Here is a 22,449-nt window from a genome sequence, read left to right on the forward strand (position 1 = left end):
CAGTTTGTGCAAAAACGTTTTTTTTCGGAGGTAAATTTGGGTGAGTTTTCTTATGGCTGAAGAGCACATGCAATGCCCGCGCATTTTGCCGGTCCTTCCCGTCCGGGCTTCATTTCCCAGGTTCAAAATAAGGGGGGGTGAGACCAATAAGGACAACTGAAAGTCAAGCTGTAGTTACTGTGAACAAAATATTTTCTCCAGCCTCGTCTTCAGAAGCGATTGACACTGTGAAACTAAAGCTTCGTCAGCGTTTGGTAGTTTTAAGTATTTGAAAATGAGGTCGTGTAACAGGAAGCAGAAGTATTTGTGCCCTTAGAAGCCCTGTCTGTTATTTTAATGGAGATACCTGGCCAAGGGGATCAGGTCAGTCCTCAAAACTTGATACTGCATGTGCTGTTCACGCTGTGTGGAATTCAGATGGCCACTGGAAGATGCTGTACTCCGGATGAGGGTTATAGAGAGTTGGAAACAGGAACACCTGTGTGTTTACCTTAAGACTACGCTTTCAGCTAAGCAAAACTGATTTCTGTGGGAGCTCTGCTGCCTTTTGAATCCTGGGGTGGGTACAAGGAGCAGATATCGCTGCAAGATAAAATGTATTAATAATGCTATAATTAAAAAAAAATATGGTTCCAATGAATAGCTGCTGCTTAAACTGCTTTCTAGAGAAACTGCTGCCCATTTCTGCGGTTAGAGGGGAAGGCAAAGCCTGATGGGCTGGATGATGCCACCTAGAAGCGAAAGGAATGCCCCAGAGATGAGGGGGTTACACAGCGGTGGGAGGGTGTCCCTCAGGCCCGGCGCCTTCACCCCGTTAGGAGGGGACGAGGAAGGACCCCAAAACAGGGTGGGCGTCGCGGGGGGGACAATGTCTAACGAGGCTTAGCGCGAAGACGCTTCCCCGCTTGACTCCTGAGGAGAGATCCGCTGCCTCTTCCCGGCCCAGGGAGCCTCTGAGGCGCGAAGGCCGCGGCGGCGGCACCGCTGAGGGGGCGCGCGGGGCCGCAGCCCCGCGCGCCCCCTCAGCGGTGCCGCCGCCGCGGCCTTCGCGCCTTAAAGCGGTTCCCGCCCCGGAGACTCCGGTCCCCCCCTCAGCCCCTCTCTACCACCGGACTCTGCTCGTAGCCGGTCCACGACGGTGGGGGCCGGTCCCGGGGCGGGCCGTGCGGGAACGCGGGGTTGGCCCCGGGGCGGAGCGCGGGCGGTGCCCGCAGCCCCGGGAGCGGTGCGGTGGTGGCGGCGGGTACCCATGGCCCTCCCGGCGGAGGCGGCGCGGCTGGACGCGGGCTGGCAGGAGGTGAGCAAACCCCGCCGGCAGCGGGACCCCCGGGGGGAAGCGGCTCTCCCCTCTCCCGGGACCCTGCCCGGCGCCTTCGCCCCAGCCCTTCCCCAGCTCCTCTCCGGGGGCTGCGGGCTGGGACCGGCCCCCGGCACCCCCCCGCCCCGGGCCGCGGCTCCCCGGTCTGTGCCTGCCCGCTGGCGTGTCTGTGGGGTGCTCCCCGCCGTGCGTGGGGCCGTGTCGCGCTGAGCTCGCACCCGTCCTTCTCCCCAGGTCTACTCGGCTCTCCAGTGGATACAGTTCACCATGGCCATGCTCAGGTACAACGCGCTGCTAAACCCGCGTCGCCGGGATGGAGTTACTATTGCAACGACGATTTTCCCTGGAAAAAGAGAAATCGCTTATCCCAGCGAGGCAGATGTTCTGTTCCAACCTGTGCTTTGTTTTCTCAGTGTTATAGGTTCCAGCTCCATTATTGCCTATGCCATCTTTCAAAATGCAGTGCGGTCCCCCGAGGTAAGGTCTGCGCCTCCTTTTCCCTCCCTCAGTCGAGGTGTTGGTACCTTGCAGATGGGTCGTGCACGTAGCAAAGACCCGCGTGGGTCAGGCACTCTGCTAGGAGCAACTGCAGGTGTCAGGCTTATGTGGTTAAATCTTGTTTAACAGCTGGGAGGGAAAGGGCTTGCCAAGAGTTTCGCCTTTTTTCTGTGATATGAGTTGAAGGGACTAACCTCAAACAGCACCCATGCAGGTAGAAGCAGGTTCTTTAGCCCCGCGCTTTCTGCCGCTCCGGGAAAGTCCTCCAGTCATTCCAACACAGCTTGGGAACAGGGACTTGTTAGTGTGTCCTCCTCTGTGGGACAAAACTCCTGAAGAGCTGAGAGGCTGTGAACAAAGCTGCTGAAGTGCAAATTGGAGATGCCCCTGTAGGAAATGTATTACAGGTGTCCATCTTCGGGTATTTCTGAGTAGTTTTTCCAGGCAGGTGCGCTGCTAAAACTGATACAACTCAAAGATGCTGCAAAGTTCAGACAGAAAGAGAGCAGGCTGAAAAGCAGTTTATTTTGCTGGGCTCCGCATTGGGGCTTTGGAAGATTGACCCTGGCCGCACAGAGGAGCCACAAACATTTCTAATGCTGAAGCAGTGGGACTCAGGTGCAAACTTCCCTTGGGATGGGACTGTCCGCACGTGCACCACAGATCTGACATAAATGCAGTGCCTGGCACGTCCCGAGGTCATGTGTGCAGGGAACCCTCTGTGTCTGGGATATATCAGACGTGCTGAGCAGTTGGCTGGCACATGCGCAATAACCGTAGACCTCCATCCCAAGCCTGCCAGGTTTTTGCTGGCCACACACAGTCCCTCTGTCTGTCCAGGACTTAACCAGAAGCAGTGCACAGAGCTGATCTGTGTGAAGCCGGGGTTTGTCGTCTAGGATTTGCAGATGTCTGGCAGCCCGGTCTGTGGACCACGCAGATAACAGGTTACTGCTAAGAGCAGTAGGACAGTAGAGCTGGCAGCTATGTTGTAACAAAGCTGTATTTGCGCTTCCCTCGCCTTCAATATTCTTTGTAAATCGTGGGTTTGATCTGCAGCGCAGAGAACAGGACTTCCATGGAATGCAGTGAGTTATCCCCAGAGGAGGAAGCTAACAACAAGCTAACAACAGACACATCATTGGATGAAGCAGAGTGGGGAGGAGAACATGAGTCCAGTTTTGCAGGGCAAATTTGCACCCCTTACAACATGCAGGGCAGTCTTGCTCCCAGGTAGCCAGCCTCCTGGCAATGCTCTGCCCAGCACATCGAGAATGAGCTGCGATCTCCATGCATTCCCGGGGAGGAATGAAGGCTGGGACTTCACCTTAGTGCTGGGATGGAAAACCTGCCTGAGCTTGTGCTGCACAAGGTACATATCAAAGGCTCCCTCTACCACATCTCCTGCACCTGGAGAGCTCCAGACATGGTTCTTTTCCCGGTGTCCTCCACTCTGGTATGATATGGAGCTGGAGCTGGGTTTGGCAGGTGTCCTGGTGTGACTCAGCAGCCTCAGCCCCTTTATTTCCACGGCTAGAAGTCTGCATTACTCAGGAGCCCTTGCGCTGTTAGTCATATGATGTGGCTGTGGCTTGGGAGCTGCACTCTAGCTGCTTGTGAGCCATACATGGCTCCAGGTCACAGATGGACCCTTCCTGCTTGAGGGATTCCAGATGTTTCTGCTCAGATTAATTCTGCAAATCCGGATAGCAGGGATGGATACCGGCCGGAGTGACTTGTCTGCATCGGGCTTCCAGGCTCTTGTTCTGCTGCCAGGAGAGATCTGTTGCTGGTGTTTCAAAAGTGGCAAAATCTTCAGTAACTTCCCCATCGCCTTGTCCTCATGTTTCTGGTCTTAAGTGGAAATTTGTAAACAAAGGGGGTGGAAGAGATCCATATCAAAGCTTGCCACAAACAGCTTATTCCCCGAGTCATGAGGCTCCAGAGTAAAATGTTTAAAAATAAACAGCTCTGAAGGCTGGGAGGAGAACAATGTTATAAACACTTCCCCTCCTGCCCCCAGCCTAGGAAATCAAATATTGCATTCTTGAAGCTTGTTTTCTGTCTCTGCGGGGTCAATAAAACTCTTCAGCCTGAGTTAAATCATTCAGAAGAGATGATGGCAAGCAATGCACAACGAATTTCCTCTGTCATGTCAACAGGTTCTGTGCAGGCAGATGCCCCTGGGCAGTGGCCAGACAGAGCTAAATCAACACGTATGCTCCAGCCTGGCAGCTCATCTGAATCGTTACATTTTTATGTTCCCTTCCTCTATTTTATAAATACCAGTTGTTTTTTTTTCTTTTCCCTTTTGCAAGGAAGAGCCATGCTGCCTTTCACTTACCACTATGTCACCTACTTCTTTATTTAGGTCTGTGCCAAAATAGCTCCTCAACCAAACAGTGGTGCCTCACTCCAAGGACACTTGTTGCTAGAGAAGGGGGTCACCTGTTCGATTGCAGAAGTTGCTTCTTTGCGTATTTTGGAGCTGCTTGGTTTTAACCTCTCGTGCTCACAAACTGGACAATGTCCCCAACCTGTCATGCCTATGACCACCTGCCAGGGCTTCAATTCTGCACCAGCAAGGAAAAACCTGGTTAAAAAAGGGACGTACAAACTAGCTCCAGATATTTAGCTAGCAACAGCAGTTTGATTTACCGTGTTGCTGGGTTGAATGGTACAAATACGGAACTGGAGGGACAAGGATGTTGAAGGAGACAAATCCTGCAGAAGGCAGAGGACCTGCCGTGCTGCTGCAATGGCAGTGGGGCGCCCAGGAAGACACCAGGCAGATCTCCCTCAAACTATGCCCTAAGGACAGATCTGGTTGTCAGATCTACATTACCGCTTATCAGTCTTAGTAAGCTCTTTCTCATTGCTCATGGGAATAAGGCAAGTATCACACAATGCAGATGGGTGGCAAACATTTACTTAAAGGACGGTATTGAGGCAAATCTCACCAAAAGCTCGGTTCCATGAAAAAAATCTTAAAATCAAGGCCTCCTGGAATGTTTCCATGCTGGTTTTAGCATTATAATTTCCTGTAGGGAAAAAAAAAAATGCCATCATTTTCTCTCCAGGATGCTGAAAATTAGGTACCAAAGACTACAATTAAGAATTTAGATAATTAGGCTGCTTTTCCAGAGTGTCTGCTCTCCCACTAACAGTGAAAACGTTGGCCAGAATTTTGCACAAATGTTTTCCTGCAGTGTTTACAGTCCTTTTGGCCAGTGCATGCAAACTGGAAATGGGCTGGAAACTGCCATTAGAGGAGACGTGGGACTGTTCCAGCAAGATGCAGCGCACAGCAGAGAGACTAGTGGCTCTCATAGTGAAAATTAATCTGGCACGTAAAATAGATTCAGCCTTAGTCACCAACTCAAATGACATGAGACACATAGGAAAAATGTCTGTTTCAAATTATTTCAGACCTGAAGAAGGGTTTGTGTTTACCAAAAGTTTGATTGTTTCTCCCTGCCAACCTGTCCCATTCTGCAAAATTGTAACATTCTGGACCTTTGAGATATTTTCTGTAAGAGCTGATGCTGCTCTTGGATCCTGGGACGTTGCTAGTGGCAGAAAGGGTGTTAGAGTGGGGTATCTGCATTGAAACAGCTCCTCAGAGCAAGAATCAGCATGGAGTTTGTGTGCAAGGAGAGCTGCCCTACCAGAAGAGCGTATCTAGACAATGGAGTAAAGCTGCTGCTGTAGGTGGTCACGGGAGTGTTGCGACCATTGCCCAGACCTGCTGAACAATTTAACTTTTCCCAGGTTCGTCCACTTTTCTACTTGAGCCTCTCCGACTTATTTCTGGGCATGTGCTGGCTCACTGGGGCACTTCTCTACAGCACACCAATCTCCAAGCAGGATCTCATCTGCTATAACCTGCAAGCAACAGGACAAGTGAGTAGCCTTGGCATCACCATTCATGCTGTTACTGTGCACCTTTTGCCATAATTAGCCTCACTGGTGATCAGAGCATGGCTGGGGCAGGACTGTTTCTAGACAGGCTTTGGCAGAGGCTCCCCATGTGAACTTGACTTATCAGATCTCTTCGCCTTGGGTGTGAAATGGAGGTAACGATGCTTGGGTTTAGGTATATCTGGTTTGTGAGAGGCAATGAAGAAGGCAGAGCGAGCATGGGATTTTGTGGTTGCCACTTTTGGGTTGCTTGTGTACAGTGAGTAGATGGGTCAATCTATTTCCTGTTGGACCCATGCCGACAATGATCTCTGTGCCTCTCACACGGCAGCTTTTCTATTCTCCTCATGCTTCCTCCATCCTGGGCAGGAGCAGACACATTCTGCAATTTGCTTGAGCTCAGACTTACAACATTACTCATATAAACAGCCCTGCTCTTGCTGTCCTGGCCCTATCCTCTCTCAAACAATCCTAAGGATGCTCAGGGGCTGCTCCACCAGCACAAGCTCAGTCCCGTGCCCCAGTGACTCGGCTGCTTTCCAGCTGATTCCGTGTGTTGGAGACTAATTGGAGTGGAGTGAGTGAAATACCAGTTTCCTAACAGTTTGCTTTTGTCTCACCAAGTTCCCATTTCAGCATTAGGCTTTGCAAATCACTGCTCTTGAAAAACTCTGCAGGGTATGGTCAAGCTTGGGCCAGAGCCATAGTTCACAAGCGGTGGTCTCTGGGCTTAACAGTTTCCTTTTAAAGGACCCACAAAAACATGGCTGGGAAGAGCAAGTGGCTGTCGGGAGCCTTGATGTGTGTTGCATGGGCTCGGGCAGCTCCCTGGGAGAGTGGTGGTACCCACAGATGGGAACTGAAACGTCCTCGCTGAGCAGCAGCATCTGAAGCTGGAGAGGCTCTCCACGTACCTCGGAGAGGGCAGGGAAGTAGCTGTGCATGCGGTATGGAAGTGTTCATGCCATTGCGTGTGTGGGGATGGGTGCCTGCAGCCCAGGGATATTTCAACATCTGTTCTTGTGAGTAAAACCGTAATACTCATGATGGCGAGAGCAGCTGTTCCACTCCTGGCTTATCTCTGGTTTCTCTAGCTCCCCTGTGCCTCTGTGGAAGCATCGAAATACATTCACATCGAGAGAGAAAACAGTGGGGTGTGGGTAACTTGGCCACTTGGGAATGATGCAGAACAATATCAAAGATGTTTTTTAGATGATGGTACAAGGGAAAATGAGAAGAGCTTTGGAGAGGCTTTTCACAGCCAGAAGGTGGAAGGAGTATGCGGGACTGAGGGTGTTTCTCAGCTGTTTCCCTTGCAGCTTTGCCTGGGGGACAGTTCTTAATGCTGGTGTGATCTTTTTATGGCCTGGAGAAGACAGGCTGCACTGCCAGAGGAGAAGTAGGTTGGATATAGACAATACACCATCATTTCTCAGCAGAGACACTGAGAGCATGCTATGCTTCCATGGATTTCTGACTCTTTTCTGCCCTTGCTTTTCCAGCCTGTGGCCGTGCTTCTCAGGGACACCAGCAAGGGATGGGAGCAAGGTGGGAGCTTTACTTTCACACTGGGAAAGGCAGCGTGGGTAGGCAGAGCTGGCCTTGGGCAAGTCCTTACAGGACTTGCCTTTGCCTCAGCCCCACGGGGGACAGTCAGGGTGCTGTGGTCGGGTGTGCAGGGTGCCTGCCACATCCCAACCTCAGCCACAGGCTGACCGGGCTTCTCTCCTGCATGCCACTAGCAGACCACCCCCGGCAGGAGGACTGCCAGGGCGGCAGAGCCAGCTTGCGTCTGGTAAGAGCTGTCACTGCTGTTTGCTCTGGAAGAAATTAAAACAAACGGAGCACTTGCCATAGCAACTGTGCCCGCACGGTGCACGTGACACGGTGCAGGACACCTCCTTACTAAACACCCCAGCAATGCCCTTGCGTGGTGGGAACACCTTGTGCGTAAGTAGGAGCCAGTAACAGGTTTAACCAGCAGCTTCTGCAGAGCATAAGTGATCTGAAACTGAATGACATGAGTAAATGTTTCCTGGCCCCATTCTGCCTGTGCTGAGCGGAGAAGTCTCACAGGGGTTGCATTCCTGAGTGTCTCATAAATACACAGGGCTTCTTTGCACACAAACACCTAGAAGATGTAAAACGCACTGAAGGACAAGAGCGAGGACAGGCTCAGGACTGCTCAGCAGTGGTGTTTGCAGATGGCAGCCCTTGGAGAGACTCACACCACAGTCCACGTGATGTGGTTGTCTCAAGGGATTGCCTTAGGAGTGGGACAATATTTTGCCTTATTCAGCCTGTTTACTATCACTTTACCACCAAGGGCTGAGGTTGCAGCGGATAGAACTCCCCTAACGTCCATACCATGTCGTAAAGGAGAAGATTGCTTTGTTTCTTGGACTTTCCCTGTTTCAGCCTCAGACTCTTAGTTGATACTAAATGTAAATACTGCTCCCTTCTGCTGTCCCTTGACTTTGTTCTCTCTTCCTCCCTTCCTTGTCTTTGCGTTACAATAATAAACTCCAGAATAGAGATTGTGGTTATAATTGCACAATTCCCCCACATTCTTCCAGTTCAGTTCCAGTGGCCTAATAATGTCCTGGCAAGGCTTTGCTCATGCTGGTGAGCACAATGGGGAACCACAGAAGTGTTATAATGAGGGACTCTCATGTCTCCCAGCCCCTGCTTTATCTCCTCATGGTGAGCGCTGCAGGGCTGTCCACAGCCCCAAAGCTGGGGCTCAGGAGAACAGAATTCCCTTCACTTTCTGCTGGCTACTTCACAAGTGGCTTTTGGTTTCCTCTTCCAAAAAAGAAGGCAGTGCTGACATTTTGTGAGCCTCTCTAAGGCATTTTGAAGTGCAAGAGAACGATCTTTGTGGAGTGTTTTGATGACCTTCCCTGGAAGTAATTGAAGAAGGGCAACAAACCCTCATTAAACCTTGTCTAATGAGCTGGAAAGTCACTGTAATGTTCCTGCTGCACTGTAGCAGCCCCTTGGACTCAACCTCTTGAGTCAGCCAAGATCATTTGCAACCTCAGTGAAGGAGACCAAGCTTATTTAGTGACTGCTTTCCTGGACTTAGATGATACCAGGGCAGCAAACCTGTGCTCCTTGCCTCTTTGGCCAAGGATAGCAAATCCACAGAAAAATTCATTTATCCAGCCCTTCCTCTTTGCCTTTGCCACTGAAGCATGTGTTTTCCTGTAACAAGCACAGCACATGCATATGTATAGTATGATTAGGCAGCACTGTTTATGCTTGACTGCCTGGAGCAACCATGGATTCAGAAACAAATGCAAGGAAGATTTGGGGATTTTTACAGGAAATTTTAGATATTTGATCTCTTTTCAAGCTGGAATCAAGGGCTGTGAAACTCTCTGTGGGAAAGAGTGTTCTGTATCCTTTCTTTCCTCCTTTTTCCTATGGAGAGAAAAGGGCTCTCAGGATGTTAACTCAGGCTTAGTGCAGATATTCTCTGCCCCCACTTTCCTCTTTAAATATACTATTGTTTTCTGTTTCCGTGAATTCACTGTGTAGTGAGCTCATTATGTGCGAAGCAAATCTAAGTGCCGTATCTGTGTTGTGTTTCCCAATGGATGCAGCATAGAGAGGGTCAAAGTGCTTTTGAACACTTTGTTGCCAGGATTTGGGCCTCAAAAAATGAGCCAAGTCACAAAGATTTGTATTTTTAAGACAGTCTGCTGTCATTAGTTCTCCTGTCCCTGGTTTGGGCCCAAAGTGAAACTGCCTTTGTGCGGTCTAAGGTGGGAACCCCTCCTCTACCTGGCTCTTCCCAGTTGGTGTCCCACTGCAACCCAGTAGATGTGAGCACAGGGGCTGTGCAGGGACCCTCACCTTTGGCAGTCCACTATGCTGTTTAGCACCCTGCCTCTGGTCCGTGGGCTTTGGGTTCGTCAGCGATGAACTAAAAGTGCTACAGAAATTATTATTATAGGACTGAAATACTGTCTGTTTGTATTTCTCAGATATTCTACGTGGCCTCTTTTCTATACACTGTCAACTACACCTGGCATCTGTACATGGACCTAAAGATGAAATACAATCAGAACCGTCACAGGATGCCCCCCCAGGTGAGTAAGACTGACATGCAACAACTGTTGGGTACCAAGGCCTAACTGTGGGGTTGTGGTGGGGTTTAGGAGGTGCATACATGACAGTATCTCTCATCACAAGGACTTTGAAGGCCCTTCTGCCCCACGGCTGTATGAATTGACATGTCTTGCCCACTGAGGTCAGCAGAGTTACAGCTAGGTCTGCTGTAGGATCTCAGTGAAAGATTAGGCTTGCAAGACCAAAGCAGGCAAAGGCCAATGGCAGTGTACATCTCAGAGCAGAGAAAGCTCAGGACTGGGTATTGGTGAAGTTCTTCTGCAGTTAGAAGAACAGCAGTTTGCACCAGCTGAGTAACTGGTTTGTTGCTGTCACTGCCTTCTGCCAGTGCACGGCAGAGGGGACAGGAAAGCAGGGTGTGCCTGGACAGCCTGCAACTGTGAACTGACAATTTCTGTCCTTCCCAGGTGTCCTACAGCGTTTGAGAGCGTCAGTAAGTATTGTAAGAGTTTGAGATAGGAGGTGTGACGGAAGTGAGCTAGAGATAAAAGGACCAGTTGGCTCTGTGAACAATGGCCAGTCCTCACTTCATCATCACTGGCCTTTACAAAAGCCCTTTGGGGAACCGGTGTAATCTCTGGGAACCAAGGAACAAGGACATAGTACTCAGAAAAACACTCTCTGCATTGCAGGCTAAACAAACACTTCATGTACCGCATGACCAAAATCTCTCCTTGCAGTTGTTTCATTCCTCACACCTGGCTAAACAGTGGGGCACCATCATCGCTGTAACCAGTGTGTTGCTCCTGATGTATTACTGCAAGATGACAGATTCCTTATGCAGCTCTTCCCACTGAACACACCAGCCCCATTTTCATATATAGCCTTTTTCTTCCCCAGACATTTGCTGTGTGCAGCAAACTTCCTATCCCAGATATTCCATCTGTTGGTCTGGGAGCAGCAGGCTGGGCAGATCAGTCTATATTTCAATTGCTTTTGTCCATAGGGTATGGATCCAGTTGTAGGACTGGTTTCCTTCTTGCTGGACCCCCATTCAAAACACAGCACCTGCCATAAGTTCCCCACCACTACAGCCGTGCCCACATTGTATTGTCATAGCTGGTGTGTAGATGCCAACTGCCAAAGTGCATTTCCTGGTGAGCAGAGACCAGGACACTCCAAATTGCCTACATTTCTTCATCAGAACATAAAGTTTCTGAGGAACAGGGCCAGGTTAAGTGAATGAACAGTACAAAGAACGAGTAAGTTACACCACAGAGCTCATCAAGTGTCTGCTCCTCATCGAGTTCCAAGTTCCCTTCTCAAATCCTCTAGTCTTGAAGGAGAGCAAGCCAATTAGCAGGTGGAAGCATCGGTTGTTTCTGTTGCAAATCAGCACAGACTGAACTCTGCTGTGTTGACTCAGTGCAAAGTGGAAACAAACATTTGTGCTCGATCTGGGGATTAATCAGCATTTGAAGAACCCTCAGCTGCTGAAGTGCTCCCTTGGAGCTGGTGCCTGTGAACCAGTGGCTGTATGGAAATGGTCATTTAATTAAGCTCTTTGGACTTTGCAGGTTGTAGAGTATGCGAGTTGCATTGGCCGAATAGCAACGATCTTGTGCAGGTAAGATTTCCTTCTCTCTGGCAGAATTATGGTATTATGCGGGTTTGGTAAACTGTAGTGTGCTGATCTCTGCTTCCTACTTACTCTGAAGCAAGTTTTACTAAAACCTGTGTTTGCCAGGTAGCTCATCAGGAACAGCAGAGTGACCTAACAAACTCAGAGCAAGAGGCTCTGGATGTAAGGGCTTTTCTCCAACCAAGTTAGTTATAACTATATTAACTATGTGTAGCTTTTCAGAAAGTGCTCCCCTTACCAATGTATTGCCTGCGTGAATGAAAGTGCAGAAGTTATTAAAGCTGGTAAAATACTCTTCCAGAGCAGTGTCAATAAAAACAATTTTTAAGTCCTCTATAGTGACAGGAGAAAACCCAAGTAGTGTTTGGTTGGGGATGGGAGCAGTGCAGTGCAGTAGCTAATAACTGTGCCATTGTCCTTTCTCCTCTTAGTCTGATTCCTTTCCTTCTCATGGTGCCTGTGTTTTGCCTGGGCAACAGCAGTAATTGCCACCAGAACTTCAGCCAGAAGCATGGGTAGGCTTCATGCATCTCTCTGAAACAGCCCTACTGCTTATGAGTCACGGCAGGAGCTCAGGCTGTTCCCTTTCTCCCCACAGATGTCTCTTGATGCACATGGAAATTGCCATGCCCACCAATGAGCCGCAAACCCTGAGTGGCTCTGTTTGCCGTGCGATGCATTTCTATGGCATTGGGGTCTTCCTCATTTCCTTTCTGATCAGCTTCATAGCCATTCTGGTAAGAAACATAGTCCTTGCACCCGAGCTGTTGCACCCAGATGATCAGTGTGAGAAGATTTTCCCCTTTTCATCTTTACGTCTTTGCTTGGATGGTACCAGCGGCCAGGCAGTGTCAGGGGAAGAACTGTGTGGTGCTGCTTCCCTTTTGGCGGGGGTGGTAGGGGAGAGAAAATATCATTGTGCTGCCATATAAATCCATCTGGAGTCCTGTGTTCTGTCAACCCATCCCAAAAAGGATTTAGCAGGTAGAGAAGGCTCAGGGTATGGCAGCAGAGATCAGCTGCTGCATGGGTCACAAGAGCCCGAATCAATTCAGAGTCTTCAGTTCAGAAAAGGTCACATACAAAGCAACTGCTCTCCCTGAGGGAGCACACTGTTGCGTGAAAAAGTTTGATAGATTGAAATGGGATACTCTGTCCTAGATGAACAAGCCAGATCAGAGCATGTGCACAAAGTACAAACAATGATGTATGCTTGTTCTTTTTTAGGTTATACTCAGTCAAGCCCGAGGTTTGTACAAAAGGTTTGTAAACTCCACAGGATTCCTGGGGGATCAGCAGTGGGCCATGATTAAGATGGTAGAACAACGAGTGGTTTTTTACCCCATCGCATTCTTCTGCTGCTGGGCCCCAGGTTAGCAGAGAGATGAGTTATTTTCACAACGTTCTTATAAGACATAGCGCCTGGCAGTGAAACTCCAAAGAGGTGGGGTTAAAGCAATACCCTCTTGTCCATCCCTTTTCACAGCTGTCCTCCTTGGAATACTGAAGCTGACACTGTCAACAAACAGCAAAATCTACATGGCTCTTCTAATTCTACAGGTAAATGTCTTCCTCTGAAACCTCCTGTGTTTTGCCTTCTCTGCCTGAACAGGAAAAATGAGTGTTGGCCTGTTTCTAGTCTCTACTAGACAAAGCATGTCTGTAGCCACAAAGGTCATAAGTCTGATTGATTTATGCTTTTGGTTGGCAAAGATCTTTGTTAGTTGTTTTATGTTTTTCACAGGCTTGAAAAGGTCTCAGTAACCAAAATCACAGCACCATGGAAATTGTTGCAAATAGGACTAGAAGGGATCCCCAGAAATCAATTAGTTTATTCCCCTTCTATGAAAGTCTCCAAATGCAATTCCTGTACAACAGTTGTCCAGCTGCTTGATGTGCCTGAGGCAGCGTTTAGCAAAGATTATTAAAATAACTGTGAGATTCCTATATCACATGGGGATGTGGATAGATGAAATCATGCTGGAAGTGGGAGGGTTGGCATAACATGCCAGGTTTGACAGCCTGGTAGGGAGCCGTGGAGTGCTGCGCAGTGCTGGCTGACACCAGAGCCCTGATCTCCCCTGTGGTCTCTCCCAGGCTCTGACAGCAGCTTCCCAGGGGCTTCTGAACTGCATCGTGTACGGCTGGACACAGCACATCTTCCTCTCCCTCAAACGCAACGCCTGCCGGGACGTTGACACTCAGACTCCTCTCTTGCGCTCCCAGAAGAAGTTCTACGCCAGCACGCTCCCTGCCAGCACCCCGGACGCGGAGGGGTCCACGTCCACCCTGCTCTGATGAATCCCTGTGTCAGAGGAGAACAGGCAGTGTCCTACCGAGACCTCGTCGTGTTTTAGCAATGTCAGCCAGACCTGGTATCGGGCTGTCTGCTGTGAACTGTCTTGCCAGCAGCAGTGTTAGCTGTAGTCCTGCAGGAGCCTGAGCAGAGCTGTGGGAGACAGATGCTTTCAGTGAAGATAGTTATTTATTTTACAGGTTTGTATGGACTGTAAATGGATTCTTTAAACATGGTAAATCTTTAGTAGAGACTTTCTCCTTAAGGAAATATCTCTAGAAATGCAGCAAATTATGTAACAGCTCAGAGATCTGGTACAGCTCCTTTGAGGGTAGTTGGTCAAAGGATGTTTTACTTCTCTAAGTATTTGCCATTACAAATTAACAGTAAAGCAAAGGTGAATATTTTTCAATCTCTGACTTTTATTTCACTATAAAAATAAGAACATCTACCATACTAACAGCTAACTACGAGGAAAGAAAAATTACAAAGTAGCTTAAAAAAATCAGCACTCACTTCTGTGCCTCGACTTTTTGCACATTTCCCTTCTGTTCTTCATGCCAACTCCTGCTCAGCTACAATATTCAGAAAAATAAGCTGCTTTGACCTGGTGGAGCATCTCTCCTGAACCAGGTGAGCAGGACTTTGCATGAACCTGTCTATACTCTTCTAGATGCTCAAGTGAATTATTTACTAAGGTGCCACCGTTCTATAGAAAATAAAACAGATCTTTAGCTGCATTGAAAACAACTCTCTAACTTTTACACTCTTTATTTCCTAACAGCTTCACTTTTTGGGTCCAACCAAAAATTATTTACATAGTAGGTAATACAAGAAGAGGAAATACTCAAGTTTTGTGTAATTAACTTTCATACAGTTTACACAGTTACGTTGTGTAAATCATTTTGTGCAAAATCTCCTGGGACTAGCAGTCCAGCTTCAGGGGCATACCTACAGGGCCTGCAGTCCTTTCCAAACCTCAGGTGGTGGGTTTCCCACTGCTCTCATGTTTTTTTTTAAACATACTCTTCTTCTTCTTCTTCTTCTTCTTCTTCTTCTTCTTCCATACTCTGCTCCTCATCTGGAGGAGTCTCACTTCTCTCTGTGGCTAAACTTGTACTGAAAAACGCAGCTATTGTCTTTCTGTATTTGGTTACAGCCATGAGGAGAGCAATCAGAACGAGGGCAATGGGAACTGTGATCCCAATTACCATCCTGAATGCTTTATTTTGAACAACCTCTGCCATGGTTATCAGGAGAGGCGGTGGAGGGCCGCTGTCCACACTCCCTCCCAGGCCGTGGAACTGGCAGTCCGGAGGAGCCCAGCCGGCTTCACAGTGGCAGTGTCCGAGGTTGTTGCAAACCCCTTTCCCTCCACACAAAACCTTCCCATTGCACTTCGTCCTGACCGTGGCATCTGTGCATGTCTTGTTAATGCAGATCTTTTTTGGCCCACATCTGGTGCCATCAAGCCCTCCTCCGATGTCAGGTGTATCGATGCTGGCATGGTAGGCTGTGCCCCAGCACCAATCCTCGGGCCCTGGCATCTGAATGATGGTTTCAGAGCCCTCCAGAACAGGTATCCTCTTCACATTGGCACACTGCAGCCTTCCACACAGAGCATTTTGGGGTTTACATCCCACAAAAGCAACTTTGGTCCCATCACCGCCACAGTTGCCAAATCGATCCCCTTTTACGTTCTGCTTTTTGAAGCAACTTTCTGGAGCGCCCCGAGCTTCCTTCCCAAAGATTTTTTGGCACAGGTTGTCATAGGTCGCGCATTTCCCGCGGTAGCAGTAGCTGTCGTCGCTGCACGGCATCCCGTCGTGCACGTGCAAATCCTCTGGGCACCACTCCGAAGTCCCATTGCAATATTCGGGCAAGTCGCACTCGTCCGCCTCCGACCTGCACTTGTGTCCTGCAGCACGGAAGTGGCATTTCTGACAGCATGGCCCAATGGAGCAGACGGCCCCTGGCTTCAGCCTGCAGTTTTGGTGACAGCAGGGATTGCCTCGGCAGTCCTGCAGCCCCCCACAGTCACACTGCTCTCCCTCATCGATCACCTTGTTGCCACAATGCTTAAAATAGAAGAGTCTGTGGGGCTCTGGGATGTTGCGCAAGCAGTCGCCATCGCCTCTGCTGATCAGGTCTAAATAGCTCTGCCGGCTGCAGTTGCTGAAAGCCTTGGCGCCGTCGAGCGAGTCTCCTGTCATGTAGCACTTGGTGGCTTCTCCACACACACACTCCTTTTTGTCGTGCTCCATCCCCAGGTTGTGACCCAGCTCATGAGTAAAAATAATTGAAAAGGTGATGAAATCTCTCCGTATATGTGAGACAACACCTGACCGATAACCAGGGTGGCAGATGCTACCTACGTACGCCAGCCCAACGATTAGTCCAAAGTCCATGTAAGTAAATAAATGTGCGATGTCATATTTCATCCTCTGAGAAAGATCCCTATTTCCCCAGTCGTTAAAATTTTTAAGAACTACTTCTATATCGGGGCTGTACTTGATGAAGTTGCTGCGTGTCCAGATCTCCAGCCCGATCAGGCAGATGCGAATTTTCAGAGGGTAGTAGTATGTTTCAGATAAATTGATCGTATCTGTAACCAGCAGCATCACAGAGGTCTCATTGCTCCCTTGGAAGGAAAACAGGTAGTGATCCACCACGACAAATATCTCAACGTACATGGTGTGCTTCAGTCTCTGAGACAACTCATGCTTTCCTAAGGCTGTTTTAGCTCCCACCCCATCTGGTTGGTTTCCGATCACCTCATCAGTCAATCCGCACATCAAGGGTTTGTTCTGGATCTTCTCTCGCCGATAGAGAAGGTGCTGGAATGTGAGGGACCCCAGCACAGGTTCGATGCCATAGCTCAGGTTCCCAATTTCCAGCTGCCCCCTCAGACCCGAGCAGGTGCTCAGCGTGGCGAGGGAGCCGGGGCTGCCGTCCACGTAGCCAAGGTAGAAGCATTCCTCGGGGACGTGGGGCTGCTCCACCACCCTTGTCCCCCTGGGGCTGTACGTGATGACCGGCAGGTTTTTCACCAGAACTCCTCTCTTCTGTGTGAGGTGGATGACACGGTCCTCCCCCTCCACCCTGAGGATGTAGGACACTTCTCCCCCCGTGGCTTTTCCTGCCCTGGGGGCCAGTTTCCTCGGCCGGACTATCTCATGGACAGCATAGCCCAGCGGTGGCCGATGGCTGCCTGCCCCAGGGAGGAGAGATGCCACCAACACTGCCCAGATCCCCAGCCTGAGGAGCGCTGCTTTTCCCCGGCCGCCATGATGTGCCTGGAGCCACCTCATCGCCAATGCCTTCAAAATGGCAGTAAGGTGCCTCAGGGAGGGTCCTGCCAACCCTCGCACAGACATCTTGACCCGCTCTCCCTTGAGGCGCTCAGGCGGTGGCCGTGCCAGAGTTACCCCCTCAGGGCTGGCAAAGGACCTGATGAAGGTGCGTGCCATCCTGCTGCCCTGAGGGGTGGCTGTTCCCCTCAGTGCCCCTTGAGAAGGTTCTGGAAGCACTGCGGCCTCTCCCAACCACCACGCTGCCAGCCGGCTGCAACACAAGGCCGGGATGGAGCAAGGTGGTGGCACAGGCGCCATGGGTGCTCCTGTGAGGTGACAGGGATGAAGAGCACCCATCCCCGCTGGGCTTCCCTCACTGGGGCACCATGGGGTGGCCATCACAGCCAGGGAGCTGCACTTGATCTTCAGGGCCACTCCCCTGCCGCTCAGTGAGATTTGGGGAGCCTCCTCATCCTCCCCAAGGGGGGAATCCCTGCCCAAAGATTGCCTGTGGATTGTCAAGTCGAGAATTAACCACAGTAACACTCCTCACAGCAAATGAATTTTACAAATGTCGATGGCCCTTGGCCACCATCTTACCTCCTTTGCCAGTCTCTAAACCAGTGGGGTCCAGACATTTTTCTTAATCACACAGCTCTATCAGTGTATAAAAAAAAAAAAAGTGCCCCCCAAATATATGTATAGTTAATTATTTATAAAGTACTACTGAGGTTCTAATATTTTCTTTGGAGACTCCTGCTGTCAGCACTGCCCACAGGGCATTCATTGGTCACTGGTTGCCCCCACACCTGGCCTGTGCCTGCTGGGTGTCAGGCATGGCTTGTTATAAGGAGAAAAACACATTTCATACCTACACGTGAGCGCTGGCAGGCAGCAACATCTGCAGCTCTGAATTTATCATTAACCAGGTCTACCTGGAGGTGAGCAATAGCCCATTCCAGGGGGTAAATTCCCTTTTCTAGCGCAAAGCACTCTGGCTCCCCAGCATTCATCTGCTTCTTTGGGAAGTGCTATAGTGATTTTTTTTTTTTTTTTTTTTTTTTCTCTTTTCTTCCCCACCATCCCTGTTCTGCTTCAGTGCTGCTCCTGCAGCCACTGCTCCCAGCTTGCACTGACACCTGCACAGCAGCCTGGCTTTTTTGTCAGCTCAGCCTGGCAGGGATCGGATGCTGCTGACAACTTCTTTACCTCCTCAAAGCCTTCCTGCAAGCTCCTGTCCAAATGATCCTGCCAGCTTTGCACTTTTCACAGACGCCACTGATGTGAGCAGTAATGATTTTTTCTTTTTCCCCCTCTTCTTTCCTTATTTCCTTTCAGATACATTCCACGTCTTTTTCTCCTGTAATCAAGCCTCAGAGCCCTTTCTTCCCTCCTCCCGTCTCCCACTTAACACCGCCTGATGTTTTCAGCAGCTCGTGTTTGTTCCTGGGCTGCAGTGCTGCAGAGGAGGTGCTCAGGTATGCCCAGGATGGGCTCGAAGGTGGCACTCTGCCTGGGACCCTGGGTCCAGAGGAGGTGGCTATAGGGTGGCGTGGACAGTTTGAACCCCTTCCTCTGAGCCGTAGTGGAGGGTCTGTGACCCAAAAGTTTCTTTGCTCAGAGAGAAGAGCAGGTGTCCTGTGGGGACTGCATGTTTAGTGGAGAGGGGGACTCGTTGCTGCCATCCCCTTTGCTCTGTGCTGAGAGACAACTGTTGCTCTTGCCTTGCAAAAGGCTCTGCTTCAGCCACCCCGGGCTCCTCCTTGCTCAGTCTGTGTCCATCAGTGTGAACCAGCAGGCAGATTTTAAATTAACCTGAGTGCCCCTGTCATTTTTGTCAATGACTTTTTTTTCCCCTACAGAGCGAGGTCAAGCAAAACGATTCCATTTTGCTATTCTACGGAATGAAAAGTAGGTCCTCTAATTCTACACTTGCATCTAGATCAATTTTAAATGAGTCCACCACAGCTGGAGTCTGAAGGTAGTGACTGACCGAGTCCAGCTTTCCACTGCTGCTACGTGAAGTCCTACACAGGGGAGTTTTGACTCTCAGCTGGTTTTGAGCCATATTCTTCTGCCTGGTCCTTCGCATCCTCCTCAGGAGCCTGTTCTCTAGCCCAAAAGCATCCAACGAGTCTGTTTAATGTTACTCTGAGCTTTCTCACGTGCACAATGACAAGTGCTGCGAGCACCAGAACAGCAACAGTTATTACAGTAATAGCGATGATGAACCTAAAAAGCCCCTTTTTAGTGACCGGTGGAGGCCCACTGTCAACGCTTCCTCCAAAGCCAATAAACTGGCAGTAGGGAGGTGCCCAACCGTTGTCACAGTGGCAGTTTCCTCTAGTGTTGCAGATGCCTTTTCCTCTGCATGTTCTCTTGGCAGAACAGTGGGATGTCAAGTACTTCTCCTCAGGGACACACGTCCGATTAATGCAGATCATCTTCTCACCACACTGCGTGCCATCCTTAATGACTCCAGCATCCAGAATGTCCACACCCAAGTGGTAGTCTGTGCCCCAACACCAGGTATCGCCCAGTGGGGTCTGAATGATGGTTGTGTGATCTTCCAGCTGAGGTAGACGTCTAACGTTCGTACACTGCACCCTCCCACACAGGACATTTTCTAGCTTACATTTCTGAAAGTTGACATCTGCCCCATCTCCCCAGCAATTGCCAAACCGATCCCCTTTCATGTTCACCTCCTGGAAACATGGTAGTGGAGCAGGCTTTGCTTCCTTGCCAAAGATGCTCATACACTGTAAGGTGTGAGATTGGCATTTGCCTGAATAACAGTACCCATCCTCAGCACACACAGTCCCATCTTGCTTCCCCACATCTGCTGGGCAATGCTCAGATGTCCCATTGCAATATTCAGGCAGGTCACATGGACCGGTGCTCTCCCTGCACACTTCTCCTTCTGGAAGAGGTCTGCAATTCTTACAGCAGCCTCCAGAAGTGCAAATGGCTCCTTTTTTTTTTTGACAGGTATTGTCACAACAAAGGTCCAATTTACACCGTGCTTCTGAGCCACAGTCGCACTCCTCCCCAACCTCCAGGACACCATTCCCGCAGCGCTGCAGCACGAATGCCGTTACCAGTTCTGGGGCATTATTAAGGCAGAATCCTTGCCCTGATGCTATAAAATCAAAATAGTGCTTTTTGCTGCAGTTGCTGAACTGATAGTTCACTGTCCCATGTGCGCTCATGATGCATTTAGAGGTGTTTCCACACCTGCAGTATCTGTCATCATGTTCCATGCCAAGGGCATATCCTAACACACGAGCAACATGGACAGCAGTGTCCATGTAAGGCCGTTTTGCAAATGATACAACAGCAGAGGCACGTTTTCTATCACATGCACTGGCAAAGTTGGATTTGCCACCCATGTGCAATGCTCTCGTACCGCGATCAAAGTCCATCGAGGCAAATAGACACCCCACGTCATGCACGGCGTACATAAGGCTTTGCTGCTTCCACCAAAGACTAAAATTATGAAGGACCTTGGTTATGTTTTTGGTAACACTGATAGGGTTCTTCTCCACCCAAACCTCTAGTGCAGTTATCAAAACACGAAGGCGGAAAGAATAAAACAGCCCGTCCACCAGATTGATTATTTCAATAACTTCCAGTGTCACATTAGTTATACTTCCGCCAAAGGTGTCAAACCCTTCCTTGTCCACCACGACAAGGAGCTCCAAATATCGTGTGTGCCCCCGGGGCTGGAACTGTCCTGTGGCTGTACCGGGACCTGGAAATTGTCCGCTTCTGTTAGGCATTTTGTACATCACTGTTTCAGGAACCACCTCCTCCCTCTGCAACAGAAGATGCTCAGCCATGGAGGAAGCTGCCAGGGGCTCGATGCTGTAGCTTGAGTTTCCAATCTGCAGCAGTCCTCTGAGCCCAGAGCAGGTATTCAGAGTCACCATGGAGTCCAGGATGCCTTCCACGTAGCCGTGGTAATAGCAGTCTGCTGGCACATGGGGCTGTTTGACCACGATTTCCCCTCTGGAGTCACGAGTGAATACGGGGAAGTTTTTTATTACAAAGTCTTTCTGCCTGAGGTGAATCGTGTAATTTACCCCCTGAATGCTAATGATATAGGACACTTCATCCTGGCTGGCTTTCTCTGCCTTGGCGCCAAGTTTCCTTGGGATAACTATCTCGTAGGCTGTGTAGCCCCAAGAGGGCTGGGGACTACAGTCTGCACAGGGCAGCAGGAGCCCCCAGAAGAGGGAGGAGAGGCCCAGTCCAAGGAGGAGGAGAACCCCTCTGCCCATCGAGGCACACCTCGGCTGTGTCCAGCTTGGAGCCATTGGTCACTGCCTCCCAGGCTTGAGGAAAGAGAGGAAAACGTGGATGATGAGACATCGGAAAAGCTGCCTTTCGCTCAGGAGCAAAGATCCCTTCTCAGCACCAGGACACCATCCCTCAGGGTGGGATGCCAGGGGAGAGCTGCTCTTGGGGCTGGAACAGAAGGGCCCAAGGGGCGACCGTTTCTCCAGCCCCGCTTTGAATGCAAACATTCAACATTCCACAGGGAGAATGGGACCTGGGCACCAGTGCAGCCCCCCCCGACACCAGCACAGGCGGGAGCAGCATCGCATTAAATACGCCCTATCTCATCGCTAAGAGCCTGCTGCACCCTACTTGGGCTGACCCTGTTTGCTGAGAGCGTGACTCAGCCGGTGCTCCTACAGCAATTTGTTTAAAAGGGGATTAAGCATTGATAAGTGGAAAGCAATAGAAGATTACCAGCAAAACAATGATTTGGTTGCTAATGGGACCTTCAGCTGAAGCAGTGAGAGCCTTCAGTGTCTGTGACAGATATCCTTTCAGGGCTCCTCACTCAGCTGAGCACATCACTGACTGTTTTAACTATTTGAGGGGAGTTTTCTTGCTAGGAAGGGAGAGGCATTCTTTGGGCAACACATCCTTCTATGAGTAGGGGAGAGCCTTTTCTTGTGCCACTCCTATAGAGCGCTTGCAGCTGGTTTGGCTGCCTTAAATACTCCCAGGATGCTTGGAAATTGTTCTCTCACTCCCCTTCCCAATGCTATGGATGCTCTGACAGGCACTCACTATCCAGTGCACCATCAGCTCCCCAAAGGTACCAAGCAGATGGCTGTTAACTCTTACAGAGAAGGTGGTCTGGTGCACACAGGCACTCAACAGCTGTCCCACCACCTCTTTTTGTGCCACTTTTGTTCCAAAACGCTCATGTGACAAAGGGTCTATCAGGTTGCTGTCAACAAGCCAGTCAAACCGTGCTTGAGGATAATAAAAACATTCCCAGAGCCAGGAAGTGTACAAGGGCCATACTTGACGGCACTAGTCCGTGTTCAAAAGGGCTGACTGCCTAAGAGGCGAGGAGAAGCACTCCAGTGCTCCTTGGCAAAGCACA

General features: G+C 49.9%; 3 protein-coding genes across 3 annotated transcripts; 1 reads left to right on the forward strand and 2 right to left on the reverse strand.

Annotated features, from left to right (window-relative positions):
- The first annotated feature begins 1,249 nt into the window (after positions 1-1,249).
- On the forward strand, positions 1,250-13,754 carry TMEM116 (transmembrane protein 116). The gene is made up of 11 exons (XM_075719132.1): positions 1,250-1,297; positions 1,553-1,599; positions 1,732-1,795; positions 5,588-5,719; positions 9,730-9,834; positions 11,392-11,441; positions 11,888-11,971; positions 12,055-12,193; positions 12,684-12,828; positions 12,943-13,016; positions 13,554-13,754. The coding sequence occupies exons 1-11, from the start codon at positions 1,250-1,252 to the stop codon at positions 13,752-13,754; spliced, it is 1,089 nt and encodes a 362-aa protein (XP_075575247.1).
- Positions 13,755-14,768: 1,014 nt separating this feature from the next.
- LOC104038838 (disintegrin and metalloproteinase domain-containing protein 20-like) lies at positions 14,769-17,363 on the reverse strand. Its single transcript, XM_009493345.2, has one exon. The coding sequence runs from the start codon at positions 17,361-17,363 to the stop codon at positions 14,769-14,771; it is 2,595 nt and encodes an 864-aa protein (XP_009491620.2).
- A 691-nt stretch (positions 17,364-18,054) lies between these two features.
- LOC104038841 (disintegrin and metalloproteinase domain-containing protein 21-like) lies at positions 18,055-21,361 on the reverse strand. Its single transcript, XM_009493349.2, has 2 exons — positions 19,093-21,361; positions 18,055-18,149 (listed from the first exon to the last, which is right to left on the reverse strand). The coding sequence occupies exons 1-2, from the start codon at positions 21,359-21,361 to the stop codon at positions 18,055-18,057; spliced, it is 2,364 nt and encodes a 787-aa protein (XP_009491624.2).
- Positions 21,362-22,449: the final 1,088 nt, after the last annotated feature.

This window comes from Pelecanus crispus, chromosome 11, assembly GCF_030463565.1.
Source record: "Pelecanus crispus isolate bPelCri1 chromosome 11, bPelCri1.pri, whole genome shotgun sequence".
Taxonomy (NCBI): domain Eukaryota; kingdom Metazoa; phylum Chordata; class Aves; order Pelecaniformes; family Pelecanidae; genus Pelecanus; species Pelecanus crispus.